Raw genomic sequence first — 26,451 nt, forward strand, 5'->3', positions numbered from 1 at the left:
CAAAGCCAGTAGGTCTGAAATTAGTGGTCCGCTTTTTAGTTTTGCCAATATGTGACTTGTTTTGGCATGGTTTTTGTAAAGCCTTCTTGAAGTGAGAGTTGCCGGGCCCCCACCATTATAATAAACATTGTCAAAAGCACAAAAAAATCTCCTTGTGAAAGAGCTTATTGCCGTCACTCACAGTGAAGCCAGCCGATACAGAGAGAGGGAGAGAGACTTTTAATAAAGACAAAAGGTTGCGGTTAACGCCAGACCAAATTAGGGGCCATATTATTAAAGAAAGTCTTAAAAGTGCACCCATGGTATATGTCCTTGCATTAAGTGCAGCTATATGGCTTTCGTGAATTTACAAGAATTTATAGAAGTAGGGCAAGAAATGTACTCCTGGAAAATATTTGTGAACTGCAGTTCATCATGAGCAAATTTGCATGTGTAGATTTGCTCATGAGAAAACCCGAGTGTTTGCAAGGTTTTTTTCCCATCGCCCACTTTTTTCCCAACTCTGGAAGAAGGTTTACGTCTGCCATTGTCAGGAGTAAATTTCCAACATTTCTCAGTATGGGAAAAGATTAGAGAAGAGTTGTTGAAAACCCTTAAAACATGCAAGTTAGCAGATTTGCACAGACTTAAAGGGCATTCCAACCCTAGCACTATTGCTTATCACTACCTTAAGTCCCAGTATGAAGATCTGCAGAAACGTGGCAACATAAAGGGATTGCTAATATTCAAAAACTACTATGGTATGAGCCCTGGCATAATCAGAGAGGCTATATAAGAGCTCTTATATAATGAGAATGCTGCCATAATTTGTCGCAGAACCACATGGTACCAAAGGGACAAGCGGATTTTGTTACAGGACAAGTAGATTTATGAAGCAACTTGCCCCATGGACAAGTAGATATTTTAATAAATTCCACACTCCTGGTTATAGTCATAATCTTGTGAATAGTCCCGCCCATGTGCGTGGACCCCGGAGCAATCGAAATAGTCTCTTAAGTTGTCTTCTTCTGCAGTCCTGCATAGACACTTAAGAGAAAATCAAAGACAAATAATGCAGCCTAAAACTACAAGGCTACATTGGCCAGCACTTCATCTCGAAGTGAAAAAGATAGCCAAATAATATAACATTTTACACACTTTGTAAAGCTCCCCTTAACAAAAATCCTTTGTCATGATAGAGAGGAAGGGTTGGACAGACAAGCCCCATAGACTGCCATTATGTGTCTGGAAAAGGGATACCGTGCCTTTAAGGAACTCTCCAGAGACCCTCGGTATCCCAGGATGCACAGCCAAAGGCCTTTTACTTTCAGTTCTTTTTTCCGGCTCCTGCTAGCAGGACCCGGGAGCATTGAGCTCTATCTTTTTGGTTAGATCTTTAATTTTTGGAGCTTTTCCAGTGATTTGAGTGGTTCACTCGACATCTGGGGTCTTCCTCTTCCAGTTGCTGTCTTTTTTGACCAGTTTTGCCACCTCTATACTGTCGAAATGCCAGCTTTATTCAACAAGTTCCCAGAGTGTGGTAGGAAGAAGGCTAAATCTGACCCCCACAAAGTGTGCATACTCTGTCTCCCTTCTACCCATGTCCCTGACTCCTGTGATATCTGTCACTCTTTCTCCAGGAGTACCCTGCGTGACAGGGAGAAGATTTGTCTCCAAGGCCTGGAGCAGAGGAGACATCAAGATCCAGGTGGGACTTCTGGGCATGGAGGGACTCTGTTGTCATTCTTTGCCCGTGCATCGGCCTCTGGGGGGCTCCCCATTCAAGAAAAGGTCCCGGTCGACATCGATGGCTTTGACGTCGGCGTCGAGAGGTATGACTACCATCTGTTCCCCGTCGACCCAGGGCTCTGGGTCGAAGCGACGTCGATGTTCGGTGTTGAGGGGTAGGACGTCGAGACATCGGTCGATGTAGAGGACTTCACCGGCATCGACACACCATCAATGTCGTGATGAGTCCCGAAGAGGCAGGCACTCGCCGTTGATGCTACACCGCCGTTAGCCGTCGACGCGAAGGTCGGCATCGAGGAGAGAAAGTTCGACGTCAAGACGAAGGCACTCGACGTCAGGGAGTTCGTCGACGTCAAGAAGAGCGACATGGAGAAGAGAGACGTCGAAGAGGTCGACGTCGAGGAGTGAGAAGTAGAGGCCCACAACGGTGTCTAGTGCCTCTGTGGTTAGCATTTTTGTAGGAAAAACAGGAGGGAACCCATAGACCTCGTTGGGATGGGCGTATCGTGTGTGCAAAAACAATTCCCAACAGGTATTACGTAGAGACAGTTTCAAAAATGTATGTCATATGCATTACAAAGGAACAGAAACAAGGAGTCAGTTGATTTAGGAAAGAGTGGTATTATTCACCAAGTCACAGAGGGGATTTTTATATGCAAATACAGTTTAAGCAGCACTGTAAAGATCAGATCTAGTGACAACCCAGTGGCACTTGGTGCAAGGTGCTATATACAGTAAGTGAGGTGAAGGTGCAAGTGCTAAAAAACAGCAATGGCGGCGCATAAGTGAAAGAATACATCAATTTCAAGCTCCAAACAACAAGTTACAATCACTTGGAAATAACAAATATTTCAATGAGAGCTTAAACAGTGGTATGCGTCATATGATTCGGGCTGTCTGGTCGACGGCGTTTCGATCCCCTTAGGTTGGGATCGTCATCAGGACGGGGTTGTCGATGGGTACAGTGCTGTGGGCAAAAAAGGGGCAAATTAGGGCAGGGGTCGGTGGACGGCGTAGTGGGGAGTGACTAGGTGCGTCGTTGCCAGTTCATAATTATTCAGTACAGATTTACTGTGTTAGGGGCGTGTAATAGGTGATGGCTGCAAGGGGAAGGTGAGAGGTTGGGGGTGCCTAATGTGAGGAGTAGGGATGACTAGAAGGGTGGACGTGACCGTTTCCATAGTCAAAATTACACTTACAGTGTAGCCAAGCAAGGATGGATCGCTTGCTTAGATCAAGGGCAGGGTTGATTTAGCCGAGGGCTGAAGGACAGAAAACAAGAGTGCGTTAATGGATCGGTCTTGTTTAAAATTTGTAACCTTAGCCAGGTCAATTTCTGAGGCGTTACCTGGTCGCAGTGTTCATTAGGGCGACTCGCGGGGAAATAGGCAGCGTCTGGGGGGGTAGAGGAAGAGAGCAAGTTAGGGAGGCTCAAAACCACGGTGAGAAATTATTAGCGATCGAGGCGTGGGTGCCGCTTCTAGGCATAGGTCTTACCTGAATGGATCAGTAGGTCAGACGGCAAGGCTCGTCTGGCGTGGTAGCTCGGTGCACCGAATGCGGAGTCTAACCGTGGCGTCTCGGTGCTCCGAGTAATGACCATGCAGCAGCGGGGAGGGGGGCGGGATTCGAGCGCTGTCGGGGGCGGGGTTTTGGGTGAATCTAGGACGTGTCACGGCGTCCAAGGCAAGTGAATGGGTGAGGGGGGCGGGGAGAAGTAAGGAAGGGGAGGGAACGGGAGGCGTGGGGCATGGTTACCTAAGTAACCGCGGATAATCAGGAACTAGTTCAAGCCGAAGCAAATCAGGGTAGGCGTGGACGCATTCACGTATTGGCACAAGCAGTCTTTGAATGAGACAGCGTAGGCGTGGAATAACAAAGCCCCGCATGGGAGCAATAGTATATCAGTATTGGCAGTCTCTGAGTGAGACAGGAGTATGAACAACACACAGCCCTGCAGTGAGAATTTACTTACAGTATAATTGTAGCCCGGATGAGGGCAAAAAAACTTTCAGCGGTGTACAATTAGGAGCGAATGCCCGCATCAGAAGGCACTAACAGACGGTACGCTGTGGTCGTACAACTAAGAGTGATTATGCATCAAAGGACACTTACATATATTGCGCTGAGGTATGAAACCGGACAATTAAAAACATGAAAGTCGACTATGCAATTGGTCATTGATACACGATTATTAAACAGTTAGAGTCATAGGTATTGGTGACAATTATACCAAGAGTACAATAATCTGTGTATCTAAAGGTACAATTTCAATTCAAGGTGGAGGAAGGTAGGAATCAAAGGAAGGACAGTGGGGTTTAGATGGAGATGGTGCTGGCCCATTCATCGAGGGTGTTGAGTCCCTGGTTCACTGAGTCGACCCTAGCGATCCATTTACACTCGGCTCTATTGAGTAGAGCGGTCATGTTGCCTCCTCTGAGGGGTAGAGTTGGTTTCTCAATGACCAACCACTTAAGGTCTGTGTCTATGTGTGCTTTCTCCAAGAAATGTGCGACCAACGGAGCAGTGAGCACTTTGCAGTTGATTCTGCTTTTGTGTTGTATGATCCTTTGTTTCACCATTTGAGTGGTCTGGCCGATGTAGATGAGATCACACGGGCAGCGGATTGCATAAATCACATTCTGGGTTTTGCAATTTGAGTGGTGAGTGAGATGGTGAGTTTGATCATTAAAGGTAAATACCTTGGTGTTTGATGTCAGTTCACAAACACTGCAAGATTGGCATTTGAAGTGTCCAATGACAGGGGGCATGCCCCAGGCTGCTGTGATGGTGTTTTTCTCTATAGTGGTAGTTGGCCAAGTGATAGCACGGACGAGGTGGTTGGCGATGTTGTTCCCTCTCTGATAGGAAAACAAGGGTGGTGCATTAAATTGTTCTTCAGATCGTAGCACCGTCCAGTTTCTTTTAATTATTTTGGCTACTTTGTTGCTGTCCGGGCTGAAGACAGAGACAAAGGGGATCCTATTCAAGGTCTTTTTATTTGGATTGGGCCTGAGTAAATCCTCTCGGTGGTTATACCATGCTCGTTTTTTTGCCTGCTTCACCAGACGTCGTGGGTAGCCTCTGTTAATCAGTTTTTGGACCAGGATGTCAGCCTCTCTGAAGTAATCCTTGCGCCATTTGCAGTTGCGCCGGATCCTGAGGAATTGGCCAAATGGCAACCCATCGCGTAGGCCCCTAGGGTGGTTACTCGAGTAGTGCAGAAGAGTGTTGCGTTCAGTGGGCTTGCGGAAGAGTGACGTCCCAAGTTTACCATCTTCGGCATGTATCGTGACATCAAGGAAAGGTAAGTCGTTAGATTTTGTGTCACTTGTGAATCTGAGATGTTCCTGTGAGGAATTCAGCCAGGCAATGAAGGGCTGTAGAGAGTCAGCTGTACCATTCCATATTAGTAAAATGTCATCGATGTATCGACGCCACAGATGGATTTGGGGTCGATACGGGTTGATTTGGTTGAGGAATAGCGACTTTTCCAAGGCATGTACATATAGGATAGCAAAATTAGGAGCAAAGCAAGCGCCCATCGCTACTCCCTTGATTTGAAGATAGTATGTACTCTTGTACAGGAAGTAGTTGTTTTGTAAGGCTATTCGTAGCAGGTCCATGATGAAATCGGTAGGGATTCTGGATGGTTGCGGTCTTGAGATCAGCAGATTTTTGATGACATCAAGCCCTTCACAGTGGGGAATGTTTGTGTAGAGTGACTCGATGTCTAGGCTTGCCATTATTTGATTTTCAGGGTCAAAAGGTTGGTCTTCGATGGTGTTGATTAGATCCATGGTGTCACGTATGTAAGTGTCAGTAATGGGCACAAATTCTTTAATCACAGAGTCCACAAATTTGCCAAGGGGTTCCAGAATGGAGCCGCATCCTGAAACAATCGGTCGTCCAGGTGGGTTTCTGGCATCCTTGTGTATCTTCGGGAGTACATACAGGATAGGGGTCCTGGGGTATGGATTGTTCAAGAACTCGAATTCCTTCTTGGTGATGATGTTGTTGTCTCTTGCTGCAGTGGTGATAGAGAGAATTTTTTGTCTTATGTCTGCAAGAGGGTCTTTGGAAAGGGCACGATAGTGATCATGGTTGGTAAGTTGTCGCTCAACCTCTCTGTCATATTCGGTGTTGTTAAGGACAACAATTCCGCCTCCCTTGTCCGCGGGTTTGATGACTATTCCCGGGTTGTTCTGGAGCGTGTTGAGGGCTTCTTTCTCTTTCAAGGGCAGGTTGTACGGGATATAACGTGGAGCGGTCTTGAGTTCCATGACTTCCTTCAGAACAAGTCTTTCAAAGGCCAACATTTCTGGAGACATTTGGTGGGACGGAGGGTTGAAGGTGGAGGGTGGCCGAAATGGCGAGATTTCCAACCAGCTGGTGTCTGGTTTGTCAGAGAAGAAATATTTTAGTCGGATTCTTCTGAAAAATTTCAGGAGGTTGGACTGCAGTTCCAGGAAATTCGTTCTAACCGTGGGTACAAATGAAAGGCCACGAGAGAGAAGACTAGTCTCTTCTGGAGTCAGGTGGTGGTCTGATAAATTGAAGATGGGGATGGATGTCACCATGGTTGTGGTATCCCTGTTGCTTACTGTGGTTGACCCCATTGATAATACCGGTTGCGAGTCTGCCGGTTGCCTGGTATAGGGGGTTGGTATTGCTTGGCCCTCGTCTGGCGGTTCTGTGGTTGAGGATGTTGGCCGCGGCCTCGGCCTTGTCCTAAAAAACCGGGAGGAAGGAGTGGCTTACTTAGGTAACCATGCCCCACGCCTCCCGTTCCCTCCCCTTCCTTACTTCTCCCCGCCCCCCTCACCCATTCACTTGCCTTGGACGCCGTGACACGTCCTAGATTCACCCAAAACCCCGCCCCCCGACAGCGCTCGAATCCCGCCCCCCTCCCCGCTGCTGCATGGTCATTACTCGGAGCACCGAGACGCCACGGTTAGACTCCGCATTCGGTGCACCGAGCTACCACGCCAGACGAGCCTTGCCGTCTGACCTACTGATCCATTCAGGTAAGACCTATGCCTAGAAGCGGCACCCACGCCTCGATCGCTAATAATTTCTCACCGTGGTTTTGAGCCTCCCTAACTTGCTCTCTTCCTCTACCCCCCCAGACGCTGCCTATTTCCCCGCGAGTCGCCCTAATGAACACTGCGACCAGGTAACGCCTCAGAAATTGACCTGGCTAAGGTTACAAATTTTAAACAAGACCGATCCATTAACGCACTCTTGTTTTCTGTCCTTCAGCCCTCGGCTAAATCAACCCTGCCCTTGATCTAAGCAAGCGATCCATCCTTGCTTGGCTACACTGTAAGTGTAATTTTGACTATGGAAACTGACACGTCCACCCTTCTAGTCATCCCTACTCCTCACATTAGGCACCCCCAACCTCTCACCTTCCCCTTGCAGCCATCACCTATTACACGCCCCTAACACAGTAAATCTGTACTGAATAATTATGAACTGGCAACGACGCACCTAGTCACTCCCCACTACGCCGTCCACCGACCCCTGCCCTAATTTGCCCCTTTTTTGCCCACAGCACTGTACCCATCGACAACCCCGTCCTGATGACGATCCCAACCTAAGGGGATCGAAACGCCGTCGACCAGACAGCCCGAATCATATGACGCATACCACTGTTTAAGCTCTCATAGAAATATTTGTTATTTCCAAGTGATTGTAACTTGTTGTTTGGAGCTTGAAATTGATGTATTCTTTCACTTATGCGCCGCCATTGCTGTTTTTTAGCACTTGCACCTTCACCTCACTTACTGTATATAGCACCTTGCACCAAGTGCCACTGGGTTGTCACTAGATCTGATCTTTACAGTGCTGCTTAAACTGTATTTGCATATAAAAATCCCCTCTGTGACTTGGTGAATAATACCACTCTTTCCTAAATCAACTGACTCCTTGTTTCTGTTCCTTTGTAATGCATATGACATACATTTTTGAAACTGTCTCTACGTAATACCTGTTGGGAATTGTTTTTGCACACACTCTGTGGTTAGCATAGCATCTCCTCATCATCGGCAAGTCACCGGTCGCGGCGGCGCTCGTCCTCAGAGAGATCTACCTCCAGAGTATCCTCCCAGAGGCCTGCTCATAAGAAGAGGAGAGTTCTTAGGTCACCGGACTCTGACTATTCACGGATCTATTCGCCCTCAAGGCCCAGGACGCCTACACTCCTACTCTTCCGCAACTTCCTCCTCCACCGCCTCCTCCTCCGCCTCCTCCACCTCCACCACCACCGCCTCGGCCTCCACAACCGAAGCCTTTGGTTCCGGCTCAGCCTCTTCCGCTTCTGCAGCCTCCTGGGCCGGTGGCTCCTGCAAGGCCCAGAAAGCCAAGGTCAAGATCCAGAGGGAGGCATCCCTCTTGCAGTGAGCGTAGATCTCCGAAAGAGGTCACGTCGGCAGAGGCAAAGGTCACGGTCCAGGTACACAGACTCGTCCAGTGGCAGGAGATATTCTCCCACTTTGTCGGACTCTCCTCCTACGAGAGTGTCGCCAGTGGATGACATTGTGAAGTTCCAGAATGTGCTGCTGAGGGAGGCAGCGAAGTTGGGGATCACACTGACTGTGTCCACCCCTTACACCTCTGTGATCTTTGAAACGTTGCAGCGCAGGCACCTCTCTCGCCCTTTGGTGCCAGGACTGGAGGAACTGGCCATGGAGCTGTTTCTGACGCCTGAATCGGTGAAGTCGACGCCATCCCGGCTTCAAAAGAAGTACAGGCCCCCGGATTCGGATCCAGCATTCTTAAGATCAGATCCTGTCCCGGATTCTGTCATTGTGACAGCGGCCAAGAAGCAGTATTCTACTGCCCCTTCATCTACGGTCCCTCCCGACAAGGAGAGCCGTCAAATGGATTCAGCAGGGAGAAAAATCTGCTGCACAGCTGCCACGTCTGTGAAAGCGGCGAGTTCTTCAGCGCTTTTGGGTCAGTATGACCGCTCCTTGTGGGAGTCCCTGCAGCAATTCATTAAGCTCCTCCCGATGGACACGAGAGAAGACTTCCAGGAGATTCCAGAGACTATTTCGATTGCTCCGGGGTCCACGCACATTGGCGGGACTATTCACAAGATTATGACTAAACACAGAGATCCCCTACTACAGAAATGGGTTTCCCCAATTAATGTAAAAATTAAATGCCTTTTATTATTGATTTATTTCATTCACTCCCACTCACACAAATCTTACATGTGATGGCTTCAAATTACATGCTATTCTATGAGCTTAATGGCACAATGTCACTGGCTTCTCCGGTTCATTGTGGGAATTTGTTCAGCATTTCTTCAGTGCGAACAGCATTGTAATGCTTTTATTTATCGAGATCTGCCCTACCTCAACAAATGTATTTACAGTGCTGATTCTACTGAGTTCCCAAATTGTCTTAATAATCACTAGGGGTTTTGGGTCTGAATGTTTTCCCCTGTGATGGGTGCACATATTCCACCAAATGCTGGGACATCAATATCTGCTGTTAGTACCACTAGATTTGCCTAGTATTCCAGAATATGTGATGGACTCGGGTGTGAAGATAACCTTAGAGTAGTTTGTGTAACCTCACCTGGGTGCCAGTTGAATGCTTGTCATTATTCCTAACAACTTTACAACAGTCATCACTGTCAAACGTTGTGAAATCTGGTAAAAAGAATTTTTGTCAAAGAACATTAACCTGTCCTTTGTGTGATATGTATGCATCTACCATTTATCAATAATAACCAAAAAGAGCAATCGTTAATTCCTAATTAACTATGCCTACACCTTCTGAAAAGCCAGCTTGGAAACTTGGGATAGTGGAAAACTGGACAATCTTACACCTCCAAAGACTTTTAAAGTAGAGTCAGTTAATGATACAAGTCTATAATTCGTTGACAGCCTTTCTTAAATATTGATATAGATTAAAGGTCCTTCCCATGAAAAAGGAATTCTCTGCATCAGGGACGATAGCCTGATAGTGATAATTAGAATAGCAGCCCATAAACTGCGATTAGTTTTGCAGAGATCATATGGAACGGAATAAAGTCCAGGGGGCATAATTTATATTCTACTGGTTTAATACCATAAAAAGTTGGATGGCCATTGAAAACATGAGTGATGAAAGATGGAAAAGTTTCCATTAAGGAGTATAGATGAATAAAGAATTGACTTCCAACTAACCCCTATACCCAAGGCTTAAGAATATTTAAACATACCACTAACAACTAGAAACCACTGCTAGGATTAGAGTCACCAACTACATAATTCACTAGTGGCTCGATCTTTTTTATTTTCCAATATTACACTTTTATAGTTGGCCCACATTTGTGCTATTTACCCTCCCATTAGCAAGGGAAGAAGGTTTTCAGCACACCTAACTTAAGTAAACAATTTTTGGACAGGGGTACTGTCCATGCCAAACCAATATTTAGCTGTATTAGCAGCAACTGTAGGATGAGGGATACCAGCCACAACTAGTTTCATTCTATTCATCAGTACTAAATAAATTTCCTATCATTTCTTGTACTGACTTGTCCATGGATACAAAAGCCTCAATCATTGGAATTATACTCTTCAATAGTAGAGGCCAGTTTTGCAGCATGGTAGTAAGGCTGCTCGCATGTAATGTATAAGTTGCAGAGGGATCACATTTTGCAGATAACGGAGTAAAAGCCCATGCTGATAGAAGCGGGTCATGGTTCAAGGACGCACTCCCCGCCAAGTTGCTCAAAGACCTCAACATGGCCGTTCAGACTCTCTGGTCCAGGATCATCCAACAATCTCTCTTACAGGGGAGGATTCCCGATTGTCTTAAAATGGGGCAAGTCACACCCATCCCCAAGAAGCCCAATGCAGACCTAACAGATCCCAACAACTTCAGGCCGACCACCAACATCATGTCTTTAGCAAAACTGCTCAAGAAATGCGTTCACATACAGCTCTGCGACCATATCAAGAAATTTCAGCTCCTAGATCAACATTAACCAGGCTTTAGATCAGGTCATAGCACAGAAACAGCTCTAACTCACATTGTTGATGATGCTGTGAGAGCTCTTGACCAAGATACACCCTGTCTTCTAATTCTTCTGGTCTTGTCCTCTGCTTTTGTCACTATCAAACATGATAACCCCATCCTATATTGAAGAAGGTTAATCAAGTTATCTGGCCATGTCGTAAATTGCTACTCCTCTTTCCTGCATAACCGAACACAAAGAATCAAAGTCAACCAATCTTTGGCTTCCAGCACCTCGGTCTCTATTGGGGTGCCTCAAGGCTCTGCACTTTCGCCCACGCTCTTAAATCTATGCATGGAACCGCTAACTGCCATTCTGAAAGACTCAAACATTCAGTACCACATGTATGAGGATGACACTCAACTGTATTTGAAGATTTTTTCTCAAGATGACATTAAAACTCTTAATGGAGCGCTTCAAAAAACTCAATAATGGCTAACCCATAATCATCTGTTACTTAATTCGCTCAAAACAGAATTTCTGATTACCCTCCCCCACACAACCACGAGGCCCCCCAAGCAAAACTGGATCAAAAAAATCTCCACACTCAACTGCACCCCGCATATGGTGGACTCCTCTTGCTCTTTAGGTGTTACCCTAGACAAATTTCTAAACATGGAAGGTCACATCAGTGCCACCATTAACAGTGCCAATCATCAGCTCAACCCTCTTATGAAAATCAAACCGTTCCTACCTCCCGAGGACACCCAGTCAGCAGTCTAATCCTTAGTTATCTCACAAGTAGAATACGGATTGGAGACCCTAGCTGGGCTTCCTAAATCTAGGTTAGCTCTGCTAAGAGCTACTCTGAACGCCTCTGCCAGACTAATCACAGGCGCCAGTAAGCATGATCATATTACACCTGACTTAACCCAGCTTAACTGGCTTCCCATTGAAGCAAGGATCCGCTTCAAGATAGCCTGTCTGACACATAAAGCTATACATTTCATTAGCCCTGTTTACCTGGCATAAAAACGTGACCTCTCCGGATCCAGGCGAAACTTAAGAAGCCCCAACACCCTACTACTATAACCACCGAAATCCAACAAAAAAAAGAACTTACAATCGCACCTTCTAAGGGCTAGCTCCAAGAATTTGGAATGCCCTTCCAATGGAGATGTGAGCCAACCGCTCGACTGCTTCATTAAAAAAAAAACAGGTCAAATGGCTACTGTTGGAAGAACTTCATCAGCAACAGCCTCTATGTCATTTGCTAGACACTCAACTTTCTATGTGTTGTAATATATGCTTTACAATTATTCTCACTTTGTATTTGAAATATGTGCTTGTCAATCATTTTTACTTCGGTTTAAAATTTATTTTGTTATTCTTTGGAAGCAATTCGATGCTGAAACTGCTCGGCCCCATCTAGGTGGGCTTTTACCTGTTTGTTCACTTACTACCTCTTTTTCCCCTAGCACCCTAATTTACTTTATGCTTCAGGTTCCTCTCATGTTTCTTTATTGTATTGTACTTATACTGTCTCTGCACGTCAACGTCACTTTTCCTCTTTGTACAGCGCTCAGATACCCATCTGGGTCTTGTTCGCGCTTTATAAAACTTTTCAAATAAATAAATGGTATCTTTCTTATCAAGGAAATATCGAACAAAGAATACTTGAGGAACTTCCATCCCTCAAAGCTTAATAAAAAGCAATCAATTACACTACTATTCCCCCCTGTCTTAAGGTAACTTTGCAAGAATATCAGCATTGCACTGCCATTCGAAGTACTTAAGCCTTCAACCAGATGGAATTCCATCCAGAATAGACCTACTTTGGTTGTTTTCAGGGTAACAGTAAATAATATTTTTTAAAGCAGTTATGGCATTTGTGCTATTCACTGGACCTGCAAGAAATTCTCTGAGATTCCAAACCATGATAATTGTAAGGATTGTAGATTAACAAACATATGTCTGTTGAGAACCCAGTTGAAGTCAAGCACTGTAGTAGTAGTGAATAACCATTTGGTTTACAACGGTTTTCTAAACATTGAATAAGAGGATTTTCACATAGCTAGAACTCTGTCTTCAAAACAAGACATAGGATATTAGTGTTTTAACAAATATTTCAGTAATTCTAGCTTGAAGATTTAAGGCTACTTATATTAAAGCCCACCTTTGGGCGACATCTTACTAACATCGTCATTTGTATAAAAAAGGCTTAGAAGCTGTGAATGACTAAGGGGATAAGGTTTCTTGTTAACATAAAAAATGCAAAGTAGCAATAAACGATTGCCTATCAGTGTCCCCCAATTTTTGCATTAACTCCAGCAATGTTTAATGATCCCACCACGAATGAACCACATCATAGTTTAGGTGAGAGAACCCCAAAAGGGGAGCAAGCATCAAAATGAAGTGCCATTTTGATCTATTTTACGAACACACACATTCTGACGCTACAGAGATTACACTAGCTGGATCTATAAAGGACACAATACTGGATACATAATTTACATCAAATTACAATGATAAACACAGTTTACCAGGTTACAGGATTTGGCATGAGAGACTAATCAAAATCTATCTTCTTCAAACAAAAAAGAATCAGAACGTACCCATGCCCACGGATGCTGAGATTAAAGCAGCCCAGTCGGTCACAGCCAAGAGAATCAGCACCACACTGTTTGAAAAAGAAACATTGAACAAAGTAGCCACAAATGCAATAGATAGAAGTGCTAGCAGTCGTTACAACACTCAATTATCAAGCACTACTCAATGAACAAATGTTACTATGTCGGGGCCCTCTGTTTTTCATCCGCTAAAAAGGCAACATATTTTTAATTTAAGAGCCGCAACCGCCAAAAACGATTTACCATGTTGCCACTAACTCATGCTAACGACATCTCCTCATCCATAAGGATCCCAAGATATTTTACTTTTGCAATCCTCATCCCAGAATTACTTAAGAAAAGTTTCGCCACTGACAATTGAGACAGTCACTTGAATCCCCTGTAACTAGAATAATCTCAGTCTTGGCAGGATTGAACTGGACCAAGCTATCACACATGAAGACTTTGATGTGGGCACTTGTCATCTTACATCAGTGTCTACGGTAACAAAAAAACAAAAGGGTCCAGCTTTACATAGCAGGTTCTATCCCAGCAGACCAAAAGAAAGATTTACAGATGTTCATGCTCCTCGTGTATATGGGTGGGACTCTCCACCAGACCATATGCTGCTGATAAATCCAGGAGGTACACTAAGGCTGTCCTTCCTTTATTAACCGTGCAGTCTAGTTGAATGCAGAAAAACCTGATAAGAGTCTTACAATTTTCTGAACTAATATGGAAACTATGTTAATTTAGTTAATAAGTGATTGTGGAATAGTTGGCGAGTTAAGGTACACCCATCTGGATGCAGTGTCATTTATTTAATTTCCTTTGGATATCTTCACCTCCATGTTTCTGCATTCACAGATGTGGCTAAACTGGCTCACAAGATGGATGCCATGTGTGTAACCTTCAGGATACAGGCTCCAATACTTGCGAGGTGATCCGAGTCTTTCATTCTTTATGGAACTTTAAACTCAGTATCCCCAATGTGGAAAACAGTGTCATCTGTTTTCCACAGGCTACAACAATAACAAAAAAGCAATCCGTCATTCCTTTTTATTTGGTACCAATTAACTACAGTTCATATAATTATACTCTGATAAATGCACATAAATTTGCTTTATACTCCTACCTCAATCACTGAATAAGTAGTCAACAACAGAATGAAGGACTACCAAAGAGCCGGAAACGAGTACTGCACTGATGAAGACGCCCCATATATTTTTTCAGATCACTAAGACAGACATGTTAACTTGTCATTTAATTTGAGTACATTTCAGAGAAGAAACGCTCGACTAAAGAAATCTCAATCTGAAGAGTGCATGAGAAACCAATTAGGCTATTAAGGCAAGGCTAAGTCAATATTAGGGCTTTACAGATGGGGCAGGTGGTCGATGTTAAAGAAACAGTAAAGGTTAGGGACATGGTTGCGGTAAGAGTCAAGGTGTGAGTTAGGGTAATGATTTCTATTGTGGTTTGGTTTAGGAACAAATTTCTAATGAGGTTAGGACTTGTGCCAAGATTAAAAACAAGTAAAATACTGGAGTTAGGTATTAAGATTTTTAGATTTTTTCATGAAATATGTACAAGAAAGGTATGGGAAAGTAGCTTCTGAAATCAATACATCTTTTTATGATTACTTTTTTAATACATGCTTTTTACCAACATTTCCATACTAATTCAAAGTATTGAAAACCTGACTTTTACTTCGATTCGTTTTCAAAGAAAAACGATCTCAATTATAGTAGTTCCCTGAAAAGCACGGAGATGAAATGACAAAACGTCAGGCATAATCTTTCCTCTACGTAGGTGCTGAAAGATCTACGGATGACGCCAAATCATGAACTTTCTCTCCATGAATGTGATGCCCTCCACCGTAACACAGTACCATTTCAAATGAGCATAAATAACGAAAATAAGCTTTTCTGAGGCTGTATAGCTCAGGTTATAAACAAAAATTAAGGATTATGTGTTACTTGATAGGAGTCAGTCCGGAGGTAGAATAACAAACTAAATGGATTCATTGTAAATGTAGAATGCAATTAGCATAGGCGATGTCCAAGAAACAAAAGTTGTAATCTCATGGTTATTTGAGCCAATAATATTTTGTTAAAATGCACATTATGTAAATATGCAACAATATCTCTGCTTTCAGGTTTTTATGCTGCATACCTCTTGCCTTATTTTTTCCTGTGGAGAGCTCAGACATCAACATAACTTGGTCAACTCTATAAAAACACACATAAGTAAATAAAATCATGCATTACAGTGATCTTTTCACTGAATCCTCTTCTGCACTCCTACCTGCAGCACTATACACGTTGGCTGGTAGAAATCAACCACCTGCTTAATGACTGGCTGAAACAGATGCCGGTAACCTAGGAGCAAGGAACCAAGATTACAAGATGTACAAAACATATAACTGGATGACGTCAGACATGAATGGCAATTTCAAAGGATGGATCAACTTACTCTGATCATCAATGCCATCTCTTAGGGGAACATTCAGACAGTAGTACCTTCCACTCTCTGCTCCAACTTCATACATATCACCTGGGCCAAGAAAGAACACGGTAATCATTATTCAGCTTTATAAACTCAGAAAAGTTTTAACAATGAAATTCAAACACTTTGGGCCTGTAAAGCCTTTGATCAGAATAGCGGCAATAGTATGGAATACATTAGCCATCTGCATCATCTTTGTTCCACCCCTTTCACATTTTACACCTCATCACAGTCATAGGCAGCCTAAACAAGATGGCGGGAGTAGAAGGAATGAGCTTTGTGAATGTGTGGGCCTCCCCAAAACATGGCAAAACTCAAAAGAAATGAGTGAGGCTATCAAGGCATGTGAACGGGAAGAAAATGAACTTAATGGAAAAGTATACCTAGAAATAAAATTAAGCGCATTCCACACCGAAAAAAAAAAAAAGAAATCGAGACTTTGGTTATGAGATATGTTTATTTATTGACTACTTACACCCTCGCTAATTTAAAACAGGTTACGCAAAATCTTTTAATCAGGAATGAAATCCAAAACACCACTGAAAAAGTCAATTTTAAACACAGCTCAAATATAGATCCATAACCACCAAGCTAATGCTTGCGCTAGACTAACAAGTTATTACTTTACTTTTAGAAAAAATGTACCACAATGTCCCAGTGTAAGAGATTAGACCAAGGGCCTGATTTAGATCTCGTCAGACAGGTTACTACGTCACAACAGTGACAGATATCCTGTCCACTGAAATATACGTACCATTATAATCTATGGGATTTATAAATCGTAGGACAGGATATTCGTCAACTATGTGACAGAGTAACCCATCCGCCGAGATCTAAATCAGGCCCCAAGTCTCATACGGACTTAACATTACCAAAGCAGATGCAAAAGAGAATTTACCTGTATTTAAAAAAAACAAAATAATAATTACCTGTGCCAGGGAAGAAATAGTTGCCATATTTGTGAAAGGAGACCGTCATAACCCGATCTGTGAGATAGAAAGCCTCCTGCACGCCATCTCCATGGTGTATATCAATATCAATGTAGAGAACGCGTGGGTGATACCTGCAATGAAAGACAAGAGCTCAAATCAAATCATATAGATTGCAGACATGTTTACCAGTCTAGAACAAGCATTGGCATAGCCAATAGGCCTCCCTATTGGGGCCTTATAACTGTTTTGTTATCCAGCACAATATCCTTGGTGCACCAACATCAACTGTTGCATGGCTAAACACTTATGAGGTCCCAAAGGCGAGACCTATTGGCTATGCCAATGCTTGTTGTACCTTGTATGCAGTACTTAATTTGCTGACTGTTATTACTTAAATGTGTATTCAATCCTTGGTGAACAACTGTTTTTTTAGCAATTAATGTATTCCCAGGTTCCCTTTGCCTAATATATTGCACTTGTATAGTGCAGTAAATGTTTCCCCAGTGCATCATCATTGAAGAGCTGCTTGGACCATTTTCTGCTTCATACATCCAATCTTGTTAGCTTGAGCAAGAGGAGAAGGTGTACTTGAGTCCTAAGAAAATAATGGATGTAGGGACTTAAAATAAAAACGCATGGGAAATAATGGTAAAATAAATTACATTATTTAAAATCATTAAAAAAAAAAAAATATATATATATATATATATATATATATATATATATATATATATATATATATATATATATATATATATATATTGAACAAGGCTCCGTTGAGCCGAAACGTCTTTGACAGTACCTCTGCAATAAAAGGAAAAGCAGGAGCCCATTTGGTCCGTGTCCGAGTTTCTTTTGTTGGCTGGCGAGAGTCGTTGCAGCGCAATTTGAAAGCGGCATTTCTGATATATATATATATTAATGTTAAAATATATATACTAATATTTATTATACATTATTTAACATTACTTCCTATCTATAGCTCTACCCCCTAAAATATTCTATGGGAGAGTGCTGGCAGTACAAAAGTGCAGTTTGTGAAGATCGAAAAGTAGTATACTTTCTCAAAAGTGAGAAATTACTCAAAAGTGCAGTTTGTGTAGCAGGTCCACAGTATATAAACTGTTGAACAGGCTATGCATAATGTGAAGCTGCACACACCACTCTGCTCATTGTTAACCTGCAAGGACTGTTGGTCGAGGCACTTTACATGGTTAAAATATGCGGCATGGAAACTTTCTGAATATTCAATAGATTTAAACTAAAAAACAATTTATCACTGTAGGTTTGTGGAAACTGAGAACGTGATCATTTCCCCAACTGGTTGAATTATGACAGGCAGCTAAAAGAGCACTCTGGGGTCTAAAAGTTAAGTCTATTAACACGTCAGAAGAAATGCACTTTTCAGGTAACTGCAAGCAAAACCCATTACTACCTTACTGTGATTATAATTAGTGCTTTAAATGAGATTTTAAAAAATTGGGACGTATCTAAAAGAGGTGTAGCAAATTATCCTACCCAGGAATCCTTTCCAAGAGGCATAGCCTATGAAATTGAGGGTGTGACTTAAAATATGTAAACTAATATCCTGTGCATCACACAGAATGCCAGTTGACCCCTATTAGGGTGCCTTTGTGTCCGTTTCTGTTTTTGTATCTAGACACCTTAAATTGGACACATACCCAAATCAGGTAGACCTATTGGCTATGGCAGTGTTTGTTAGTAGGACCAAATAAATGAGTAACAACAAATGTTTTGTAATGAATAATTAAAATTGGTCATGTTTCAATTCTGAAAATATGAAACATTACCACGGTCTATGGAAGCAATAGTGGTTTTCGGAATGCCTCAGTCACTCCCATTCTTTCCTTCACACCATTTTACTCAGCAGTCTCTCACTCGGATAGAGACAACCTTTTCCTCCCAACATTCCAACAATATCGTCCATCTGCATTTCTCACACATCATCTCTTGCCTGTTAAGTAATGTCTTCACAGTCTCACCTTCTGTCCATTCTCCAAAATTCCAGGGCACAAAACTCGCCGCACTTTTACATAAAAGGCATTACAATGGGCTATCGAAGTTGACCCAGTCTAATTTTCACACATGAAAGGATCCTGCATGATGCATCCCGTCGAAAGGACGTGAAATAAGAATGCCACCTGAACCATTTTCGGGACAATTTCCGACATAAATCAAAAAAGTGACAGAAACCGCAAGCAGCGCATAGCCAGGAGATATCCTGCATAACCCACGCATGAACAACATCAGACAACACAAATAATAATTTGTTCAATTAAAGAAGTTGCATGAAAGGGTCGTAAAATTCACCTTTCCTTCAAATAATGTCACCAGAGGTTTTTCTGCACATAATTGCGTATTTATGAAAACCGTAAAACATCCAGTATTAAAGGCGGAGAGGCAAAAAAGCAATGCACGAACAAATCTGCGGCTCGAGGGGTAGGTAAAGTGTTCATCGTTTTGTGGGGACCTATAAAGTCATCAATCACTGTGGCTCCAGCAACTAAAATGCGTCCGGCGTTTAACAACCATCAACAAACATGTTAGTTTGCCTTCTCCAGGTGCCTTCACAACACCAGGGGAAACAAAACATCGATTAACTTTATTTGGGTGGTAAAGGAAATCATCGACTGAAAAGTCCGGATGGCAGCTGGAAACTAGAGACTTCAGTGTGTCATTGTGACTGGTGACCATGTAAATCGATCCAATGCCTAGGGGTCGAGTACGCACTATATAAATCTGCAAAAAAGAAACATGCATGTGCAGGCACAGACCAGCACAAAGACATGAACACACGGCCTCCATTAGACCCACAGATACCAGACATGAAGCCTCGGAGGCACCCGGACAAAGAGGGACCCATGCACGGACCATCATAGAAGTTCACTCACACACAGGCTTGCCAACTTTAAAAAATAATAAGGCGAGTCGGCGCCTGCTGCCTTCCTGGGAGCTCGGGGGAAAACGGATGTCTGGTGCCGCACGGGTCACTGGAGTGACCTACTGACTGAAGGGGCCCCCGGATAGACGGACGAGCGGAGAGAACTCACCTGATACCTGTGGAAGAGGCGTTAGTGCATGGCCTGCCTGTTGCGCTGCAACGCGGAACGACGCCTGTGGTGGCTGGGGCGGACAGACATTGCCGATCCAGAGGCGAGAAGAGGGTCCTTGAGATGGCCCGTGTCTGGGTTCGTAGCACACCTAGCGCGCCCAAACCAGAGAGGAGCACTGGGACCAGGTAGGTACGGTATCCACCTTCCCTCTGCGTGGCAAGTTCTCCTCCTGCGGCCCCACCCCTGGTTCCGGCACTGTGGAAGTGCAAATGGACTTAAATTGAAGTGGCGCAGCTTGAACTGCAGGGGGCCAAAGGCCTGACAGGTAGGGTAGTGCCCTCAGCAGTAGAGTCAAGAGGTCGAGTCAAGAGGTCATCGTGAGGCAGGTAGAGAGGTCCAACTAGAGGAGGGGAGGGAAGCGACTCTGGGCCTGAACCGGGGTCCGGTGATTGACCCCGAGTTAGTGCTTGACTGAGTGGAGCTCCGGGAGTTACCTCCCTGCACTCAAACGCTGCATTGGTCCGCTAGACAGCCTAAACAAGCCTGCGCCTCACGCTACAAGTGGGAGGGGTGGGGGGAGTGCGAGAGGACACAAAACGTTTCCCTTGCGGTAGCGAGCCAGGTGCCCCATGTGTTTGTAAGATAATTACCAATATATGGTGTCAAGCTCGCACCCGCAAGGGAATCGCCAGACGTGCATGCGTGGCCATTGAAGGCAATGCAATGAGTGCACGTTTTTAGGGCAAAAGCTGCATCAATGGCTAAAGGTCTTTTTCCAAGTAGCGCATGTGCGCTGCTAGGCGAGACCTAAAAAGGACTTCATATCATTTTGGAACTGGCACACTATGGACAAAGCAGACAGACATCCAGCCGCAAGAATCGCCCAACTAAAATACTTGTGTTTAAAACTGGACTTTATTGGAAATGTAATTGTATCCACTTTTCCTTGTCGTCTGTAATGTTCTCATAAGAGAGATTGTACCTTTGCTCTTGTTTGTACTTGGTACATTGGAAACAAGCATTTGCAATGCAATAGGTCCCGCATTAATTAAGTTTGAGCTATTGACACCAATTGCAACAAAAGTCTATAAATTGTAGGCCAAAAAATATGTGTATTTATTTTTGTAGCAATGTTGGCATGCTGCGCTTGAGATGAATATGTTTAACAGTAAAGTGTGCCATACTGCGATTGCTACAATAGTTAACTGTGGATGCGTTAACAATTGATGTGTGCACTGATGGCTGGTGGTATGTGTGCCTGTAGAAATTGTGCACTGATGGCTGGTAGTGCGTGTTCCTGGTGGAAGTATGCACTGCTGGATGGTGTTGCGTGTGCCTGGTGGAAGCGTGCACTGACGGCTGATGGTGTGTGTGCCTGGTGGAAGCGTGCACCGACGGCTGGTGGTCTGTGCCTGGTGAAAGCGTGCACTGACGGCTGGTGGTGTGTGCCTGGTGAAAGCGTGCACTGACGGCTGGTTATGTGTGTGTGCCTGGTGAAAGCGTGCACTGATGGCTGGTGGTGTGTGTGTGCCTTGTGAAAATGTGCACTGATGGCTGGTGGTGTGTTTGTGCCTGGTGAAAGCGTGCACTGACGGTGTGGTTGTGTGTGTGCGGTTGTATGTGTGTGTGTGGGTGCGTGGTTGCGTGTGTGGTTTTAGGTGTGTGTGGTTGTATGTGTGTGTGTGTGGTTGTTTGTGTGTGGTTGTGTGTGCCTGGTTGTGTGTGTGGTTGTGTGTGTGGTTGTGTGTGTGTTTGTGTGTGTGGTCGTGTGTGTGGTTGTGTGTGTGGTCGTGTGTGTGGTTGTGTGTGTGGTCGTGTGGGTGGTCGTGTGGGTGTGTGGGGCTGTGTGTGTGGGGGGTGTGGCTGTGTGTGTGGGGGGTATGGCTGTGTGTGGGTGTGTGTGGGTGTGTGTGTGGTTGTGCTTGTGTGTGTGGTTGTGTGTGCGTGGTTGTGTGTTGTGGTTTTGTGTGTGGTTGTTTGTGGTTGTGTGTGTGTGTGGTTGTGTGTGTATGTGTAGGCACACAAGCGTGAGATGCAGTGCTGATGGTGGGTGGTTTGGGTTTGAGTTGCCACCATTCCCTCTTGCAATTGAGGGCTTATCATGATGAATTCAAACGGGTATGTCATTATTAATAAACAAAATGGAATCCACTCGGTGGAGTACGGTTGTTACCACAATGGTGGGGAGCAACCAGTGTTGTATAAATACCCCTCACACACCAACAGGCCCCTTGGTGTCATGCTTCATCATCGGGGTCTTCGCAAACCTCTACGGGATGCGGCGTGCTACGACTCACGGTTACGTAGGAGCACTATCTGTGAACTATGTGTTGGTGTGTGTGGATAAATAATGTGAGTGGTGAGGTGAAAGTGAAAAATTAAAAAATAAAAAAATACCTGGCACGTGAGTACTGAATTTTTTTTTAATTAGTCTCCGGCTGGTATCGTTAAAAGAGTGCTGGAGTGGTTGTTATCTACTGGTTAGGGTAAAACAACCATGTTAGTGCGTCGACATGTTTCGGAGTTAAAAGACTCCTTCTTCAGGACGAGGATGTGCACTACTTATCCCCACCTTACTCACATGTATGTAGATATAAAAGTGTGCTCTACAAAAATAAGATTAGGTGAAAATGTACCTATCTGTGTTAAATGTTGTAAGGTCCGTTGCGCCCAATTGGCGGATAAAGACACCTGTAAATAGAAAGGGTCAGGTAAACCATAATGTAATACACATATTAAACTAGTGCTGTGTAAATACACAGAAGGGTAACAAGGAACAAAAAATGAAGGTCCAGGAACCCTATAAAGAAAAAGAAAAAACGAACAACAAAAAGACTGGGACACACATGATCTCTGGTAAGGCCCTTAGAGGAGAAGATATGACACTGATGTATTGCTTACTTATAGTAAAAGGTCAAATGGCCGCATGAGCCCAAAAGTTCAGAGGGGGTCCGTTCTACCCGTTATGGCAACCTGTGAGGTATTCAAGGAAATGAATCAAAGCATTGTAAGTCCTCGATCACAATAAAGGTTTTCACACCATCCATTGTTCCCATACATTCAAACACACTCACGGTTACTTCTAGGGCTGTCTGGCTTCCTACCCCTCCACGCGGCTCCGACGAGTGATTGTTTGGTCAGAGGTGAGCCTTTTTTATAGTTTTCTTTTCTCCCCAATTAACCACTAATTGAAAGCAGAATGAGACCATATCAGGGCCTAACCCTTCGTTTCTATTCCGCATCTGCGCGCATCGGGTAGGGCGTCCCCGTGAAATGCGCATGTGCGGAAGAGCGGTGACAGCCAACTGCGCCTGTGCATCACGGTGGTGTCTCTCTGAATGCGCCGGCACAGTGTCTGCCGTTGGCGCATGCGCGAGAGAAGTTAGTACCTCGCGTGTGTCGGCCAGGATGTTTTTAAATGGTCATAATCTTGGATATAAGGGCTAGCTGCCAAACAGAATAAGGGCTTGAAATGAGGCTTTAAAAATATAGTCATTTTGGGGGAATTATGATCATAAATTTCCTCGTTATTGAAAAGATCCCTTTAAGTAGCAAGAGTAGTTATCACTGCATGGTGATTTATAGGTTGATATCGAGGGTGTTTTGATTGACAGGATTTTTTGACACAGGTCACTTACAATGGGAAAGTGAAGAGAGGAGTTGCCTCATATTGCTCATGGTGGGGAAAAAAAGGTTACAGAAGTTCTAGAAAAAGGGGATATAATGCAATATCTGAGTGGTTTTGACCATAGGGTATCAGGGGGTTTTCAGTTATTAACGTAGTTGGCTCCATTGAATGGAGTCGTTCAACCCAGTTACATCTGAGCCCAGACGGAACACCCATCTCTGTTCCTTCTCGAATAAGCCTCTTTCTGAAGGCAGTTGTTCAATAACCGTCCAATGTATATCATTTACACAGTGCTGCGCTTCAAGGAAATGGGATGCACAGCACTAGTTTAATATGTGTATTACATTATGGTTTACCTGACCCTTTCTATTTACAGGTGTCTTTATCCGCCAATTGGGCGCAACGGACCTTACAACATTTAACACAGATAGGTACATTTTCACCTAATCTTATTTTTGTAGAGCACACTTTTATATCTACATACATGCGAGTAAGGTGGGGATAAGTAGTGCACATCCTCGTCCTGAAGAAGGAGTCTTTTAACTCCGAAACATGTCGACGCACTAACATGGTTGTTTTACCCTAACCAGTAGATAACAACCACTCCAGCACTCTTTTAACGATACCAGCCGGAGACTAATTAAAAAAAATTTCAGTACTCACGTGCCAGGTATTTTTTAATTTTTCACTTTCACCTCACCACTCACATTATTTATCCACACACACCAACACATAGTTCACAGATAGTGCTCCTACGTAACCGTGAGTCGTAGCACGCCGCATCCCGTAGAGGTTTGCGAAGACCCCGATGATGAAGCATGACACCAAGGGGCCTGTTGGTGTGTGAGGGGTATTTATACAACACTGGTTGCTCCCCACCATTGTGGTAACAACCGTACTCCACCGAGTGGATTCCATTTTGTTTATGAGTATTGCCAGGGGAGACAGAATCCACTATTCCCTCTCCCTCCCCCCCTTTTGTTAAATAATAGTGTATGTCATTATTAACACATTCTTTGTGACTGCAAAAATTATCGTTGCTTTTTGTTGAAAAAGCTTTTTTGTTGCCATTGCTTGAGAGAACATCTCATAAGTGCTGCTTCATATGTGAGTTCAGTCGTATGTTAGGAATAAGCATTTTAATCTGCTCTGGGCCTCTTCTGTTTCATATGATGGAGAGTGTGCTCTCTTTTGAAGGCCTTTTGTTTGAAGGTTTTTTGAGTGAGTTTGACACCCCAGTCCTTTGCCAAAAGCACCGTGCAGCCTTCAAGTGTCAAACTATTAGTACGTTTTGAGCTTGGATATAACCCTCTCACTTTCTGTAGGTACGTGTGAGTTTTCAAATATGAGGCCACTGCTCAGTTGCTGAGTTTGTCCCTATTTACCCATGAGAAATGCCCTGCGTCATGGGTAATCAATTGGTTGTCGGTGAAACAACCAGACTGCTTGGTTACGAATAAACACATAAAATGCAAGCCTTCATGTTTAACAGGGTAACGAATGGGGGCACCCTTAATTTGCTGTTCTTTATAATGTCTAAATCCAGTTGCAGTCACCTCTTCCTCAGAGTGATGATGTTAGGGCTAAATTGCAACAAGCATTGGCCGCGCGGCTCACTAAAAACATCAAAGAGGCCGAAAGGGGACAAAGGAGGGGTGAGTGCAGGCCGAGGTGACAAGAAGGACTGGGCGAGAAGGGAGGGGGGAATGCCAGCAGCAGAGGAGCCTGATTAAAGCTGCAGCAGGGAAGGGGGTGGAGAGGAGGCTCTGAGGGAGAGCGACGTAAAGCCATATGGCTGCTTTGCGCGCGTGCACGCCTCGTGCACTATAGCTCTATGCCAGCGGTAGCACTTTGAAGACCCCCTTACTAAATGTCTCGCTAGCAGCGCATGCGTGCTGGCTCAGCGAGACCTAAAAAAGGAGTCATCTCACTCATAAAGAAGCATGATTACACTGAACGAGTAAGAATGAGAGTCACAGAATAACAAGCATTTGCAATGCATTGGTCTCGCCTTTGGGACCTTATATGTATTTAGCAATGCAGCATATTAGCCTGGGTGCTGAAACATCTACTGTTCTTCAATATGGATGGAAAGTGAGGACCAAGCTGCGTGGCACTCCAGGTATGGGAACACATGGAAAGAGATATTACCTTTCAGCAGGGAATGGCATAGTCCAAAGCTGTGTTTTTAATATAGAATCAGGGCCTTCATGGTCACATTCCTCAAAATACAAGATTTGAAAGAAATATTATTTAGGGTGCGCGTGGAAAACAATTTCTATGGAGCAATCTCTGTATGGGCAAAAGGACATGGAGGAGGCAGGTAGTATGGGTGGCAGGCAGTGTGTGGAAAGCTGGACACAGGAGACCTTAATAGCACTTAGCATAAATTAATGTACCTCACAACAGGATCCTTTTGATTGGGTATTCATGTTTTTGCCATAGCTTTCTAGCTCACGCCGACTTGAAGACAGCCCCTCCTTCAGTTGGCAGCCTTTGGAGAGTGGTCAGGGTGGGGGTAATGTGGTCTTTTCTCTCGGCCCCGCAGACAAACCGCGCTGCTCAGTGTAGAATCATTTGAAGGGGGTGAGGTGGGTTATGGGGAGACCGGCCAGAAGAGAGTTACAATACTCTACTACACCTGCTATAATCGCTGAGCTGTTCCACGCTAACACACATTGGTAGCTCACTGTAACCCTCAAGATGATGCGCACAATGAATACAATGCATTAACAGCACGAAGAGGGACCACACAGCTAGCACAAGAACCCTAAGAACCGAGCCTGTAAACTGAAAGTCACACAAAAGGTTGCTGAAGGCACAGTGAGATGCTGTGCTGGTTCCAATCTGTGGCCAGAAGTTTACCAGTCTCTAGTTCGACGTTAGAGGCACTCATGTGAGACAGGAGAGTTATACAACAGATGCACTATCAGCCGCGGCATCTATGTTCTCATATTTAGTCAAATATTCAGTGCTAGGTTTTAAAGCACTTTTGGCATGTACATTGGCAAAAAGA

General features: G+C 44.1%; 1 protein-coding gene across 1 annotated transcript in view; it reads right to left on the bottom strand.

The window, feature by feature from the left end:
• The window catches only part of HDAC3 (histone deacetylase 3), a 378,831-nt gene that overhangs the window by 96,821 nt on the left and 255,559 nt on the right, over positions 1-26,451 (bottom strand). The window contains exons 7-10 of the mRNA XM_078653501.1: positions 16,731-16,864; positions 15,769-15,849; positions 15,601-15,674; positions 13,300-13,364 (exon numbers count right to left, since the gene is read on the bottom strand). Coding sequence (XP_078509627.1) covers positions 13,300-13,364; positions 15,601-15,674; positions 15,769-15,849; positions 16,731-16,864 — 354 coding nt within the window. The remainder of the gene's footprint in view (positions 1-13,299; positions 13,365-15,600; positions 15,675-15,768; positions 15,850-16,730; positions 16,865-26,451) is intronic.

This window comes from Lissotriton helveticus, chromosome 7 (genome assembly GCF_964261635.1).
Source record: "Lissotriton helveticus chromosome 7, aLisHel1.1, whole genome shotgun sequence".
In the NCBI taxonomy this organism is placed as follows: Eukaryota; Metazoa; Chordata; class Amphibia; order Caudata; family Salamandridae; genus Lissotriton; species Lissotriton helveticus.